The sequence below is a fragment of the Rosa rugosa genome, chromosome 7, assembly GCF_958449725.1.
Source record: "Rosa rugosa chromosome 7, drRosRugo1.1, whole genome shotgun sequence".
NCBI classification, from domain to species: Eukaryota; Viridiplantae; Streptophyta; class Magnoliopsida; order Rosales; family Rosaceae; genus Rosa; species Rosa rugosa.
In genome coordinates this window covers 24,946,567-24,963,639 of record NC_084826.1, presented here as the reverse complement: position 1 = coordinate 24,963,639, position 17,073 = coordinate 24,946,567, and the positions used below count along the sequence as shown (strand labels likewise).

General features: G+C 39.2%; 1 protein-coding gene across 1 annotated transcript; it reads left to right on the top strand.

Moving 5' to 3' along the window:
• Nucleotides 1–10,353: 10,353 nt before the first annotated feature.
• Nucleotides 10,354–16,970, top strand: LOC133723637 (ABC transporter G family member 15-like). The gene is made up of 9 exons (XM_062150527.1): nt 10,354–10,637; nt 13,761–13,840; nt 13,945–14,406; nt 14,543–14,668; nt 14,770–14,904; nt 15,150–15,434; nt 15,546–15,818; nt 16,018–16,125; nt 16,223–16,970. Exons 1-9 carry the CDS (start codon nt 10,436–10,438, stop codon nt 16,583–16,585), a joined length of 2,034 nt encoding a protein of 677 aa, XP_062006511.1. The 5' UTR covers nt 10,354–10,435; the 3' UTR covers nt 16,586–16,970.
• The last annotated feature ends 103 nt before the right edge of the window (nt 16,971–17,073 follow it).

Below are 17,073 nucleotides of genomic sequence, written 5' to 3'. Positions count from 1 at the left end.
AACTTGTTGCAATACAGTCGTTGGCCAAGCATAAATTGTGAAACTATGGGAAAACATACTAACCACCACAAAATTGACCAGAGTTACCGGTCCTACCATGGAGAGAGAATGCCCTCTCCAGTGAGACATAACATTACGAATTCAATCAGCAAAGACTTGGAAGTAAATTCGCTTTGGTCGGCCATCAAAAATTGGCACGCCAAGGTACATGAAGGGCAATTTACCCACTGGAACACCCAACCAAGAATATATTAGAGTACGACGATGAACAACTGACTTGCCCAAATAAACATGAGACTTGGTTTTGTTCACCAACTGGCCCGAGTTGAGTCTGTACTCCTCAAAGAAAGCCATAAGATTTAGTAGGCTTCTTTTATCACCCTTACAAAAAACCATTATATCATCGACAAATAAGACATGAGAAGGGACTTTCACAGGACGAGGAGAGGAAATAGCTTGGACATGCCCCATATCAACCAGACGCAAGATACCACGGCTAAGAACCTCTTCAGCAAGACAAAAGAGAAGAGGAGACAGTGGATCACCTTGTCAAACTCCGTGACTACAACTAAAAAATCCTACTGGAGAGCCATTAAATAAGATGGAGAGGTGAGCTGCAGCCAATATAGAACTAATCCATTCTACAAAAGTTGCATGAAAACCAAAAGCATTAAGAACCCTTCGAAGGAAGTCCCAATTCAGAGTATCAAAGGCCTTTGCTACATCAAACTTAATAGCAACATTCCCTCCACGACATTTATTATCCAATAAGTTAACACATTCAGAAGCTAGAAAGATGGAATCAGAGATTTGTCTTCCTTTCAGAAAAGCAAATTGATTCGGCAATATAATCCTGGAAGCAATAGGAGCAAGACGGTCTGCTGGTATGCAAGTAATAATTTTAAAAGAAAAATTAGCCATAGCAATGGACCGAAATTGAGTGATAACATTAGCCTCTTGAAACTTTGGAATGAGCGCCACAAAGCTGGAATTTAGATTGAGCAATATATAACCTGATTGAAAGAAAGATCTAACAGCATGGACCACATCCAACAAAACAACATCCCAACAAGCCTGAAAAAAATGACCAGTATAACCATCCGGACCTGGGGCACTATCAGCATTCATGGAAAGTACAACATTGTTGACATCATCAGCATAAGGAATAGCAAGTAAAGAGCAATTTTCTGAATTGGAAACCATTGAAGGAATGAGATTTTCAACCAAACCTGTATCAGCAATATTTCCATCATCTGAAAAGGCACTTGTGAAATGTTGAACGACATGATCACGCAAAATATTAACATCATCCACCAAGTCATTCCCAATGCGAAGAGAAGTGATAGAGGAGCGCGCTCTTCGAATTTTTGCCAAAGTATGGAAATACCCAGAATTTCTGTCACCTTCCCTAACCCATCTCACCCTAGCCTTCTTTGCCCAGAATTTTTCCTGAACCAATAAAGCATTCGACAAAGCATCCTGGGCTAAAAGCTCCTCAACATGACGCGCTTCAGTAAACCCATCAAGAGATATGGCTAGTTGAATTTTTTCAAGGGCAGCGCGTGCACTATCCACAGCAGTATGAACATTACCAAAGACATTAACATTCCACTCCTTCAAAATAGGTTTTAAAAGTTTAAGCTTCCTTTGAAGAATAAACATAGGACAACCACATACCTCAAAGGATTGCCATGCTGCGTGAATAATTTTAAGAAAATCTGAGTGCCCTAACCAAATCTTCTGAAAACGGAAAGGAATCGGGCCTTGTGCAATATAGTTGGTGAATGAAATCAAGAGAGGATTATGATCAGAAGAGTGCCGAACCAAAGTGGAACAACTAGTCATCGGCTAAGAGTCTAACCATGGAATAGAACAAAAGCACCTGTCCAACAACATTTCAATATGTGAGCCAACTCCTCGACCATTTGTCCATGTAAACGGTGACCCTTTAAGATCAATTTGTGTCAAATGAGACACATCCATCATAGTCTAAAAGTCGTCACCGGAAACACGAGTAGGAAGCCTACCACCAGTTCTTGTAGGAGCATTAGCTAAACCCTGAATATTCCAAAAGATAATCTTCATAAATTAAGCTTTTGGGGAGGACCCCTATTTCTAGCTGGGTAACGGTCCGCAATTCCCTCTTCTGGCTGCTTTCCGTCTCTTTTCTTTTTTTCGTAGTTTCTTTTTCTGCTCTTTGGAAAGAACAAGGTTCATATCTTCAAGTCCTGTATTACCATCACCTTTCAACAAGGAATTCACAGCAACCATTTCTACCTGTCCTCTGGGAGGAGTAACTGGAGTCTGATTAATTTTAGAAAAATTATTCTGACTTCGAGTAGGAATTTGGTCCTCCTCAATCAGATCATTCGAATCCTGACCACCTGAGTTATAAGGCACCAACGCATGAACAAGTACCTCCACCCCAAACCCTACGAAGGTCTTCTTCTGTGGAAAAATGGATGTCAAAGTAACCCTTACCAAGAGGTACCAAACGCCATGGCTCTGAAGGTCGCCATAGAGCAGCAAGCAATCCCTTCAAGGTAGCAGTTTTTAGTGGTGTTGAACCCTTTCGTAGCAATAATCGACCAATAAGGTTGGTTTTGAAATTCTTCAATTGGTCTTGATATAGGGATTCATTGATCTTAACATAGATTTTATCCCCTCGAACCACAGGAGCAGGTAATTGACTAAGAGGAATAGAAGATTCATTCGAGTTGGAAAGAACTGATGCAAAGGTGCGTGCCTTTGGGGCTGGTGGAGAAGAAGGCGAGGCCGCGTCGAGGCCTCCCATGAACACCCAAGGACAAACAGAAATCCTAGGTGATGTACCAGAACTCATCGAAGGCATCTCGAAGCCCTAGGGAAAACCCTAGGACGCTAAAAGTTTTTTTTTTTTCACCCTAGGGAAATCCCTTGTTCATTTTAATGGATTGGAGAACAACAATAGTTTAGGTCCTTTAGGAGTACTTTCTATTCTTGTGGGAGTTTCGTTAGGGGTTTTTAGATCATCGTACTTCTCTCTTGAACTTTTGTTGCATCTCTGTTTTGTGGACTTTTTGTCCACTTTGTCTGTATTTATCTTCTTTTTAATAAAGAAAAAAGAAGCCTTTAGGATGGCACTTCTCATATTATCTCTTAATGACTGGAAGTCTTAAACTACCATGTTGAGACTAATGGACAAAAAAGGCCTTAGCCTGGTGCTGGGGTAATGAACTTAATCTTGGGCTTCCACAAAGAGTTTCCTTTTCCAGCCAGCTTTATTCACTGCATTGACATGCTTTTCATTGCTGGCTTATATGGAAAGATGCTTCAATCCTCTGGAAATCTCAAGGCTATTGTCAAACGTACTATCTTTAAAGTTTATGATTCCTATGAGTATGACTGTGTGTGTGTGTGTGTTGATTAGCTAAATACATGCTTTGAAGTACTTCCAAATTCCATGTGTGAAAAGAAGACTGAAAATATCATGTACATAATTAAATCTTGAAATTTTGATGAAATTCACTGAACCTTCTATTAGAAACCTGAACCCTCTAATCTTCTTATCCAGCTATAGGTTGGCATCTGAGAGTTTGTCATTGGCATTTACTTTTGGTGGGGGTGGATGTATGTTTGTTTGGTCAGCATACAAAATCACTGAATCTAATATGTTTTATCAAATGAACCTACATGATCTGTTAAAGATTCAATGGTGGGGGAGGATCGTATCGCTCAATACTTACTTGTAGTTCTAAATACAAGAAGGAGTCCTCTTCACTGGCAGAACTCACATAATAGCATAACGAAAGGCATTCAATATAAAGCTGAGGAAAAAGTTGACTATAGTCTTAAAAATCTTCGACCAAGGAGGAAGCTGCCAAATAAGTCTGATGTATTGTACATTGAGGTACCACTAATACCAACTATAGTAGTTCACGATTTACACAATTCCAAAATCATTTTATCACAAAACTTTCGTTTTTGGTTAAGAATAAAGGTTTCAAGAGAGAAATTGGTATGTCTTTCATTGATAATTGGAGCCCTATATATAGAGATTACAAGTACATAATCTTGGAGTACAAGGATTTCTATTCTAACTAGAACTAGGAATCTAGAACATTCTCTCCTATTACAACTATAGAAAGTAATCCTAGTTTGACAAAGGCACAATAAAGTCAATATTCTTCAACACTCCGCCTTGTGCTGCTTAAACTTGGTGTCACTGATGACATCATGACACTTAATATGTTGCCTCATTCAAAACCTTGCTCGAGTAATAAAAACCCTGCGGGACAAAAACAACCTCGAGGAGGAGAAAAAGAGTATAACACGTCATTCACTCTTCGAGATCAAACATGTAGACCTCATACCTCCCCCTGATGTCGACATCTCCCCCTGATTGCTACAATCATGGGAGTTCAGATAATTTCCTCATTACGATACTCTTCACATGCTTCTCGAAGGTGGATTTAGGTAAAAGCTCAGTAAATAAGTTCGCTACATTATCCTCTGATCGAATTTGATTTACTTCAATCTTTAGAAGTGTTTGTTGCTACTGATTATAAAGAACTTAGGCGATATATGCTTGATATTGTCACCCTTGATGAAACCTAGCTTCATTTGTTGAATGCAAGCTGCATTATCCTCATAAATGCATGTAGGTTCATCTGTGTTAGACTTCAAACCACATGCTCCTCGAATATGTCTAATTATGGACCTTAGCCATATGCATTCATGCATTGCTTCATGTAGAGTAATAATCTCTACATGATTCGAAGAAGTAGCGACAAGGGTCTGTTTTGTAGACCTCCAAGATATCGTGGTGCTTCCCATGGTAAAGACATAACTAGTTTGGGAGTGACCTTTGTGAGGGTGAGAGAGGTACCCTGCATTAACAAAACCCATCAAAACATCACCACCGTTTTGATGTAAGGGAGGAGGGTGACGCTGGACACCCTTGGTGGTGTCAGCGGCGCCGGCGGTGTGGACGGTGGCCTTCGGGCCAATGGAGTCTGAATCCATTCCTTTGTCCTTTCCTTTCTCTCTACAGGGATAAAACTAGCCCATATTTGTCGTACCTTTTAAGTATTGAAATATAGTCTTTACACCAGTCCAATGGCGCCGTCTTGGCGCTGAGTTATGCCTAGCTAACAAGTTCACAGCGAATGAGATGTCCGGTCTTGTGCATTGTGTTAAGTATAATAACGTGCCTTGCACGTCGGCCCAGTAAAAAAGGAAGGGCTTCCATTTTTGTAAACGAAAATTTCCGGAAAGCTCTGGAAGTTTTCTCTCTCACCAGTTGACGCAACCCGCGAAGGCACAACTTGACCCTGTCAAAAATCGCTCCTCCAGCGTCCTCTGGCTGCGCCACCAATACTATTGGCTTCGTCTCTACCTCTTCTTCCTACCCATGGTGTTCACCTCCATCGATTTCCACTGTGTAAGGCAAATCGGAGCCCCCCATACCGCGGCAGATCACCAGCATCGGTCTAGCCTCCTGCGACGATGGGGCTTAAAACCGATTGGGTTTTGTCCTCATGCTGATTCCATCCATCATAACCTTGAAGATCGATTCGACCGTTGGAGCTCGAAATCATTGCTTAAACTTTGACCCGGTGAAACCCAACTTTCGGTGGCGATCTAGACCGATCTAGGCCGAATTGGCCTTGGTGCCAAGTATGAAAGTTACTTCACCATGATCTACATTCTGGACGGTTCGATTCCGCTTGTGGCGGCGCGTGGCAACGCGTCCGACCATGGTTGGAGCTGTTTCTTGCTCCGTTATTATCTACTCGTCGATACGAGCATTTTGATATATGGGTTATTGTATATTTTTTTATCGTTTGAAACATGCCAGGTTTTTCGTAGTTTCGGTTCATTCGGTTTTCGATCCGTGAGCATCCGACAGTTGGATTGACTTATTGTTTTGACATATTGATCCTAGAAGTGTTTCGGAGACCTTGGATGGTCTCAGATGAGGCTTCGTCTCGACTGGCGAAATCCTCAATTTTTGTCTAAGTTCATGTTTTGGATATTGAATGCTTTCATGCATATTTCGTGTCGTGACGAGTTGTGAGTTGTGGCCTTGTTGTGATTAGGTGCTTGACGAGGTCGTTTTGAGGGGAGTTGATGGTTATGAGCTTTATCTTGTGTGCCGTGTAAAGACGCAGCGGGATTCAAAGGTGAGCAAATCTCACGAGGTTCATTTATGAATGAAATTTCCTTACTGTCAGATTTATTGTGTGGTGGGAAACAATATTACTGATTGTTCTCATTTTATTGTTTTGTGACTCGACTTTTCGGAAATGCAATATATTGTGAAAAGGTGGTTTATGTTGTTTCAAAAAAGTGCTTCGAGTTGTGTATAACATTTTTGGGTCATGTGCGATCTATTTAAATGTTTTGGTCTGTGGAGGCGGAGGGTCATTGTTGTGATCAAGAGTGTGGAATCTTTTATTGAGATTTGTGTAACATTTTGTTTCTTGTGTGATCTATTTAAATGTTTTGGTCTATGGATGTCGAGGGTTGCAGGTTGCGATTGAGGTTAGAAATTGGGATACCAAGCCTTTGGCCAGGTGATTGGTTGCAATTCAGTTAGAGCTATAGTCTGTCTGTCATTGTATCTCATGGGGGTAGGTCGAGGTTACTTACAACTCATTAATACATGTTTTAAAAGAAAGTCTCGAGAGTATTCTTTCTTTTGTGGTCCATGAGGGACTTGATTTCATATTTATTTTGTTGAGTGAACGAATAATATGATTTTGTTACTGTGGTGACGTGAATTGTCCTTGTAAGAAAAGGATGTTGAGTTTGAAAGGAAACAAGATGTGAGTTGTTTTCCTTTGTTGTGTTTTGAAAGGAAACAATGTATGAGTTGTTTTTCTTTGTTGAGTTTTGAAAAGAATCAAGGTGTGAGTTGTTTTCCTTGGTTGAGTTTTGAAAGGAATCAAGGTGTGAGTTATTTTCCTTAGTTGAGTTTTGAAAGAAAACAAGGTGTGAGTTGTTTTCTTTAAGTTGAAAGGGTGATTTCTTGGCTTTAGCGTGACTCCATGAGTTGTTTGGTTGTCTTATTTGATATCTTGTTTTATTTGAATTGTTTGGTTTTAATGTAATCTCCTGAACTAAACTATATGCACATTACTATGTTCTGAATTGTGTGATTTTAGGTAATCATCTAAACTAAATTCTATGTAGGGATTACTCGTAATGAGTTGAGAAATGTTTTCTAATGTTATAGTGGTGATAAATGCTTCTTGTCGAGAGGAAAGAAGTTTGATTTCTTGGAATTTTCGTTGAGACTCCAAATGATTTGATTTGTCACAGTGATGACTTGTGTTTTCCTTAAAAATAAAAGGATTTTGATTTTAGAAATAATCATTGTGTTGATTTGTTTTCCTTGATTAGAAAAGGTGATTTTGTGGTTGTTTGAGTTTACTCACACAAGCTTAAAAAGCTTACTGGGTTTGTTGTTGCAACCCGGTGCACTATTCCATGGTGTAGGGATTATTGTGCAGGTCAGAGTAACTGTCGTTGAAGCTGAGGCTTTGTTGCTGTTGTAGCATGGACATAGAAATGTACTTATGGTTTTAGTCTTCCGCTGTGTAGTGAGTGTGATGAGTGTGTTTACTTGTTGAATTGTTATTCAGTTTAATTTGTAAGCTCTTTGTAATGTAATATGTGGCTCTAAAGAATGAGTCTGTATTGACATTTTGAGTTCAGGGCATCTTTGCATTCTTGTTTTAAAAAGAAAATTTTTACAGGTATTTAGTGTTGATGTCTGAACCATCACTCCTGGAGTACTTGTGATTGTTTAAATTTTTTTTATGGATTAAATACTTGTTACTCCTCAAACTTTTCCCTGAAAAACAGTTTAGTCCCTCGCCTTTCAAATTAAACTGGATAGTCCTTATTCTTTCTAATTCTCACACAGCAGGTCCAAAACAAGTCTAAAATGACTATTCTACCCCCAAGATCCTTTTATTATTTTTCTCTCTCTCTTTTTCTATTTTTTCTCTCTCTTTTTTTCTTCTCTTTTTTATTTTTATTTTTTTCTGGTTCTCTCTCTCTCTCCAAGCTCGTATCCGACCTCTACTTGCGGCCCACACTTGCTCCGCCGCCTCTGGCTCAAGTGCACCTCTGCCTCTCCTTCATCACCCACTGCCTCCTCCCCTTTCTCTCCCATTTAATTCCTGGTCCCCGATTTAATGGCCTCTGACTGCGCCCCCGAAGACTCCTACTGTCCCTCCCCAGCCCAAAACCCGACTCCGACTCCGACTCTTCCCCCGGCCCAGCTCCTCAACCTCTCCTTCAACCAGGACCACAGCTGCTTCGCCACCGGCACCGACCTCGGCTTCCACATCTACAACTGCGACCCCTTCCGCGAGATCTTCCGCCGCGACTTCGGCCCACGCGGCGCCGTCTGATTGGTCCAGATGCTCTTCCGCTGCAACATCCTCACCATCGTCGGCGACGGCCCCGACCCCCTCTACTCCCCCAACAAGGTCATAATCTGGGACGACCAGCAGTCCCGCTGCATCAGCGAGCTCTCCTTCCGCTCTGAGGTCAAAGCCGTTAAGCTCCACCGCGACCGCATCGTCGTCGTTCTGGTCCAGAAGATCATCGTCTACAATTTCGCCGATTTGAAGCTTCTCCAGGTGCAGCGCCGCCTTCATTTTGGACATTTATGGTGAAGAGAAGAAGCCAGAAAGAGATGGGAAATTATAGAGAATAGTGAGGAGGACAAGATCGATCTGTGGAGAGGGAGAGAGAGAAAAGCAGAAAAATAAATAAAAAAAGAGAGAAAAATTAGAAAAAGAGAGAGAAAAAAAAATAAAAAAAGGATCTTGAGGGTAGTATAGTCATTTTAGACCTGTTTTGGACCTGTTGTGTGAGAATTGGAAAGAATAAGAACTATCCAGTTTAATTTGAAAGGCGAGGGACTAAACTGTTTTTCAGGGAAAAATTTGAGGAGCAACAAGTATTTAATCCTTTTTTTATTAATTGTGATAAAAAAATCGAGACGTGATAGTGAAAACCCCAATATCTCCTATACATACTAGCAGATACTTTCAAGTCAAGTAAGTCCAAACTATACATTTCTGTACCATTACTCTGTCTTATCTCATTTTGATACTGGCTTAGGCGTCGGACGGTTATAGGCCGACAATCCCAGTCTATTTCTCTATCTTAGCAGGTTCTGGGACGAAAGGTGCTCAACCCGTGGTTCTCTAGGTAGAGGCTTCCGATACCGACAGAAACAGTGGTCAATTTGAATTTCAAACGAACTCTAGTGTATGGCGACTTGATTGACTTAGGGTTTGTGGGATCTTCAACACTAAACCTAAAATCGAAGTTATTGATTATAGCTAGATCCGAATTCAAACTGACTGTAGCACCATCATCAACCCTATAGTCCTATAGATAGTCATCCTTTTCTACATAGAATACAAGCTGAATATACATACTCAATTATCGTTTCAACCAATATAGATATCCGATTTAGAATTTATCGGTAATGAGTGAAGCGAGTAGACCATTACAGCATCACAGTATGGTCAATAGCACTACGTCTAAATTAGTTATAGCTAGCTATACCGTGATTTTTATTTTAGTTCGATTACTTCACTCTATATAAACATAAACTTTAATGTAAGTATTGTATAGCATGATGCTAGAATTATAGATCAGAATAAAAAAGGTTCGGCGCGGCTATCCTCCCCCAACTTGTTATTTCTATCATGATAACCACCGACTTGGATGTATTTATGCATAATGCATCTCTCAAAGCGTTGGATATGAATGGTGAGTGTATTATCATCGCCCTTCTGTATCATTCCTCTCCTCCGCCACCTTCAGTATCAATCAATTACTAACACCATTAATGCCATCATCCCTATCACTACTACAATAAAAGACAAATTTACTAGCACTGATCCCTTCCCCTCTCTGCCATGCAGTTCTTACCACTCTAAATGCTGTTACCTAGCTAAAATCTGGGTTTCTTGATATGCGCATGATCTATATGTGTTTAACTAATACCCCTTCTGCATGCAACAGTACTTAGACTGATAACTTACTGCAATATTAATGGAGGCAGTCGGCAAACTCTTATAGGTGATAGGTCAACTGCAATCTGTGCTATTCCCTGGCTCTAGCTTATCTATATCTCTGCCCACAAAGAAATTAAATGGCTATACTACTAAACGACAAAAACAAAAGGGACGCCCATACTTCTTGTGGCTAGCATATTTATATCTATGACAAGTCTGTACTCTTGACTCTCTGTAGCCATCCTCAGGCATTCAATTTAATTGATGAGATCTATATGAGTCCTCCACTCCTTAAGTTAGATTCAGAGATATGCTATATTTATATAATATACATCTTCACGCCTATATATAAGAAGAATAAGTACGACTGACTTTGCCGGTATATTAAACTGGAATTGCAGGAGATGGATGCAACTGGATCATCAACTGGGAAGTACTTGGTTTGGCAAGACTTGACGGTGGTTGCGCCAGCAGCAGCAACAAGTAGTGTAAGCAGATCAAAGTTGCTGTTAAATGGGGTTACTGGTTATGCACAACCCAATCGGATTATGGCCCTCATGGGTCCTTCTGGCTCTGGAAAATCCACCTTACTTGATGCCTTGGCTGGTTACTCTCTCTCTCTCTCTCTCTCTCTGGTTTTATTCTTCTTACTATGTGATTCATTTACGTATTTAAAAAAGAACAGTTGGTCTCACTTGGATTGTTTACATATAATATATTGTTTTTGCATGGGACGTACATCTGAAATCTGAGCTTGTTACCGAATCTCTGCATGGAACGTACATGCCGAATCTAGTTACGGTACTTCCTAGGATCAATCAAGTCGCGATGCCAGCTCTATGGTATCACCTTGTTGGGAAAAATCATTCTGTGCTCAATGGACTCAGGATTATATATATATATATATATATATATATATATACAACGCTTCTCCACTGCGGACGTCCGCAGTTTTTCTTAGGTACGGATTTTAGGTTTTGACCCACTTTTCGATCATATTTTCACATCTTAACCGTTCAGTTTTTAGGTCTTAATGTATAGATCACCTCTGCAAAATTTCAGCCAAATTGGTGATCGTTAAGGCATCCAAAACTGCAATTTACAACAATGTACACGAACGGTTCCGGTTCGGCAGATTCGGTTCGTTCGTGTAAATTGCAGTTTTTGATGCCTTAACGATCACCAATTTGGCTGAAATTTTGCAGAGGTGATCTATACATTAGGACCTAAAAACTGAACGGTTAAGATGTGAAAATATGATCGAAAAGTGGGTCAAAACTGGAAATCCGTACCTTTTTTCTTAGGTGCGGATATCCGCACCTGAGCAAAGTTATATATATATATATATATATATATATATATATATATATATATATATTTATTTATTTAGAGCGAGGTCTTGCTCTGAAATTAAAGTGCGAGGTTAGAGTTTAGGGTAACTTTTCGGTCTCATATCTACATCTCGACAGTTCAGTTTTTAGATAGTAATGTATAGATCATCTCTGCAAAATTTCAGCCAAATTAATGATCTTTAAGGTACCTAAAAACTGAACGGTCGAGACGTGGATATGCGACCAAAAAGTGACCATAAACTCTAAAAGCGCACTTTAATTAATTTCTCGAACTTCTGACTTATGCTAGTCCTAATTCACTTCTGCACCTTCTCTCGTAAAGGTATTGAGATGGTGATATATGGGATTTATTAGGTTAACTAACTTGCAAGTTGCAATTAACAAATTTTGACATTAAAATGTTATAATTTGATATGTTCAATTTACAAATTCCTTTATAGATCGAAAATCATTTACTCATTCATTACATGAAAAGTTTTGGCAACAATTAGGATAATCAGAAGGAACTAGGCCCGGGCACAAATGACTGAAAACCCGGAAAACAGGACCGACCCAGACCGGACCGGCCGGTTCGGTCCTGGCTTTTCTCATTATATCACTGATTTCGGGCCGGTTCGGTCCTAGGATGTATATCTGTCAGGCCGGTTCCGGTTCATGAATTGTGAAGACTTCTTGGACCGGAAAGACCAAGCAATACACGTGTTTCCCCATTATTGGTCAGTTTTCAGAGTCTATACTCTTACTATAGGCATGACCACAGCTAACCTAAGACACTCCGAAATCAGATTTTAGGGTAAGAGCATCCCAAATTCCCAATTCCCAATCGCAGATTTGCAGGCTTGCAGCCTCTCGACCCCGACTGTACCTCTCTTCATCTCCGACCAAAAATCAACCTCCAACCTCTCTTCAATCTTCATCTCCGAGACTCCGACTCTACCTCTCTACCTCTCTTCCTCTTCTATGGCAACATCATCGAATTCGAGCCACTCGGCTCCATCATCACCTCATTCTCAATGTCCGGTCAATCCAGAAGCTGAAGTTGAAGTAGGAAATGGGAACGAGGTTGTTGCTGTGTCCCAACAAGGTGAGAATAAGGAACCAAGTGAACCAACTCCGGCTCATGCAGCTGCAGGTGATGCAGCACCAACTCAATCATCTCGGGATGAGCCGAAAAAGAGAAAAAGAGAGAGGCAAACGAAGAAGGTCCAGAGATCGTGGGTGTGGGAGTATAGAACCATAGAAGAGTAAACTGCAGAAGTTGGTTTTTCAGTTTGTGGTAGCTCTCAGTTTCCAGAATTCCAGCAATTTCAGTTTTCAGATTTGCAGGTTCAGTTGACATATTCAGGACCGAAAGCCCGCTTGGACCGGCCCGTTCATTGGCGGTCCGGGCTCAGTCTGGTCCCTACTCTCTAAAAGTAAAGGCCCGACCCGATTTAAGTGATGTCGGTCCCGGTCCCGGGAAAAATGGTGCCGGTCTGGGACCGTGCCCAGGCCTAGAAGGAACTATCCATTTATTTTTAAGATCTCCAATATTTTATTAATTTTTAAAAAGTGAAAATTGTGTCATGTTTTAAAACGCAAATGCCGTAGAGGTCACAGGTTCAAATCTCACCGACATCAGGGGTGGGTGAGGAGTTACATCATCGTCCAGAATAAAAATAAATAAAAATGAAATTTTAAAAAAAATTTCATCATTTGAATTTTGAAAATAATAATAATTGTTAAAAGAGTCATTGCCGAATTTGATAAGCGGGGAGTGTATTAAGTAAAAATTCATCTAGAAAAGAGTTAAGAGTTTTATTTTTATTTTTAACCTTATATCTAGATCAGTAGGTTATCAAATGGTGTTTAAGAAAAAATAAAAAAATATTGTCAATACTAACCAGGTGAACACCGGTAATAACAAGTCTTTCTGAATTTTTTCTTTCTTTCTTATGTTTTATTCTGAACTTTACTGCTAGTAATATATTTTTGGAGTTTAAGTCAATGCTGGATAGGAAAAGGGAACAGAGACAGTTGGGGAACTCTAAATTTAATGCTATATTTATTCCGACTGCCATCAAGTAGTTAGTTATTGTAACTAGTAAATGGTTTGATTTATGAAGGTACCATACCCTGCCCTAGATATATTTATAATCCAATCTCCTCACTCATTACCCATCCCAGTATATGCTCTTCAGCGGATCTATTCTGTATTAATAGGATCGAATATATAGTACGTGTTTATTGTATCTAAGACAATGTGATCGATCTTAGATGTCTGTTTAGTTATCTTTCCCGCCATTTTTTTTATCTTAAACAACTAATGGCTTTAATTTCTCTCCGTGATATGTCCATATGTGTTTAGAGTTCTATCCTTATATATCAACTGCAACAGGGAGGCTGCCTGCAAATGTTAGAATGTGCGGGGATGTTATACTCAATGGGAACAAAAGAAGCATAAACAGCACTGATATTGTAAGTGCAATAGACATTATTTGCAAAAATATTTGTTATGAAATTAATGACTTGCACAATTAGAAATATTAAGTTCTTTCAATTCTTTTTCCTATGTATTTCAGTCTTATGTGACTCAAGAAGACATATTTCTGGGATCACTCACTGTAAGAGAAACTCTTACATATTCAGCTCATTTGAGGCTTCCTTCCAAAATGACAACACGAGAGAAAAATGAGGTTGTGGAAGAGACCCTCACCAAAATGGGTCTTCAAGATTGTGCTGAGAGTCATATTGGGAACTGGCATTTGAGAGGTATAAGTAATGGAGAAAAGAGGAGACTTAGCATTTGTATTGAAATATTAACACAGCCTCATGTGTTGTTGCTTGATGAACCCACTAGCGGTCTAGATAGTGCTTCATCTTTCTTTGTGATATGGGCATTGAGAAACATTGCTCAGGATGGAAGGATAGTCATTTGCTCTATTCACCAACCAAGTAGTGATGTCTTTAATCTCTTCAATGATCTCGTCCTCATAGCAGGAGGTGAAAGTGTTTATTTTGGAGAGGCACTTAAGGCTGTAAAGGTAAAACTAATTTTCATATACACCAACTTTTACATAAAACCATTCAGGGAAATTGCATTGAAATTAATAGTAAAGATTAATTTGGTTGTCTACGTGTGCTAGCTCATGTTGTAATTCTTACATTCTTATAATTCAGTTCTTCTCTGATGCTGGATTTCCTTGTTCAACAAGGAAAAATCCTCCCGAACACTACATTCGATGTATTAGTTCAGACTTTGACAAAGTTATTACAGCTCTTATCCTTTCTCAAAGAATGAATTATGTAAGTTTACCTTCATAACTGTTCATGTGATAAGTTTGTTTTTGCATGCTTTGTTAATTGTTCGTTCCTTGCATTGATTTACTTTTGGTATTTTCTTGCAGGGATCATCACCACCGTCATCAAATACCCATATGACCTTGACAACAGATGAGATCAAAGGAAAACTAATTAACAAATACAAGGCCTCCCCATTTTCAATAGATGCAAAAAAAAGGATTCAAGAAATCTTGCTCACTGTATGTAGTTAATTCAAATTAGAGAATAACCAACATATATGCTAATTAATTTAAATTGTTACAATATTATAACCTAGATGGTTAGATCATTAATCAGGTGAAATTAATCTTGTTGAAATGTGAGGTTTAGATTGACAACCTCTCGACATAGCATTTCCATTTTCCAACATATAATTACGTACTGAATATGTTTGAATGTAACTAGTACATTTCCTTATCCTTGATTGGAACTCATCAAATTGCAGGAAAACCTTTCCACGAAATCAAACATGGACAATAGTATTAGCTGGTGGAAGCAGCTGTGGACATTGACCCGCCGAACTTCGCTCAACATGTCTAGAGATATTGGGTACTATTGGTTAAGGGCTGTGTTTTACATTCTAATAGCAGTGAGTGCTGGTTCCTTCTTTTATCATATTGGGACAAGTAGTCAAGCAATTGTTTCAAGAGGAAAATGTGATGGTTTCATTTACGGCCTCATGATTTGCTTGTCCATTGGAGGCATACCCTTTGTTATTGAAGAATTAAAGGTACGTACACATTACTAGATTCATATATTAAACTAATATTGGAACTATACGTACGTTATGTGTGCTGAATGTTTATGCCCTTAATTTGTTATTCCCACTCCATAAACCTAGGTGTTTAGGCGTGAAAGACTTGGTGGCCACTATGGGGAAGCTTTGTTTGTGCTCTCCAACTTCATTTCATCACTGCCTTTCGTGGTTCTCATGGCTTTCTCTGCTGGAACAATACTCTACTACATGGTGAAATTTCATACCGGGTTCTCTCATTACTTGTATTTTTGTATGAATCTCTTGTGCTGCATTGTGGTCACAGAAGGCACCGCCTTGATTGTTGCAGCTCTGGTTCCAAACCTCTTGATGGGCATAGGATGTGCTGCTGCTCTCACCGTAAGTGGTTTATCTTAAATCGAAAAATCTATTAAGAATCAAATTAGCTAACCACATTAGGTAGTAGATATACGTTTTATTAACTATATATGTGACAATTGATTGAACTAAGCTCTTGCATAATGTGGTCAGCTAATGTGATTAAGAATTCAAAAATGTCCGCGCCGATGTCTAATCCAATTTGTACCTGTTCATATAGGTATTCATGATGATGCCTTCACTTCTTTTTCGGAGGGTCTTTGAGCTTCCAAAAATCTTTTGGCAATATCCAATGTCATACCTTAGTTATGCTGGATGGGCAATAGAGGTAAAAAAAAACTAAATCTTTCATAAATTTGAGTACTAATATCTTCACTAACCACCAATTTTGTAGCAAATTACCAATAGCTGATGATGTATCACAGGGGCAGTTGAAGAATGACATGATTGGGATTGAATTTGATTCCCCAGTCCAAGGAGAACCCAAATTGAAGGGTGAGATCATCCTCCGAGAAATGTTTGGGATAAATCCCGAAAGTTCCAAGTGGTGGAATTTGGCTGCTCTTGCCTGCCTCTTAGTTGGTCTGAGACTCATCTTTTATGTGGCACTAAAATACAAGGAGAGATCATCATTTTTTTTCCAGAAACTCTATGCCAAGAGAACCACCTTCCAAAACCATGTCAAGGTAGCTTCATTCAGGAAGGATCAATTTATCTCCTCCTCGAAGCGACACCGGACTCTTATTCCGTTATCTTCTCAAGAGGGTCTCGGATCACCACTTCCATAGTGTGAAAAGTAAACCCTAAAGAGAGGAGGGATTGGAAATATCACTGGTATACATTGATGTAGTTATAATAATCTCATAACTTTGCTTTAGCTAGCCTTGATGTTTCTATTTGATCAGTTTGTATCCTAATGTATGTCACGTACTTTCCAAGCTATGTTTTACTAGTTTATCAATATGTAATCAAGAAGCAAGTTCACATTGAAAGATGGGTTTCTCGTTGAGTTTATACCAAAAGCTACGTTCATTACATATAAGGTCAATTTTAGCATTCTTGTTTTTTTTATGCCACCCATATGTATATATTTCTTTTTTTAATAAAGGCGAGCAAAATATTGTAAGTTTAAATATTTATTAAAAGCAACTGCATTTTGGTTGCATTATTTATAAAAAACGGTCATTTACCCAAAGCACCAAAATTGGCTAAAATTATCCCACTTACCCTAGCAATAGATTTTTATTCCCACTTACCTAATTTCAAGTAAAATGAC

Coding starts and splice junctions, on each gene's coding strand:
- LOC133723637 (XM_062150527.1), top strand. CDS start 10,436: ATGGATGCAACTGGATCATCAACTGGGAAGTACTTGGTTTGGCAAGAC. Junction 14,669..14,769: donor TTTCTCAAAGAATGAATTAT/GTAAGTTTACCT, acceptor ATTTTCTTGCAG/GGATCATCACCACCGTCATC. Junction 15,819..16,017: donor GATGTGCTGCTGCTCTCACC/GTAAGTGGTTTA, acceptor CTGTTCATATAG/GTATTCATGATGATGCCTTC.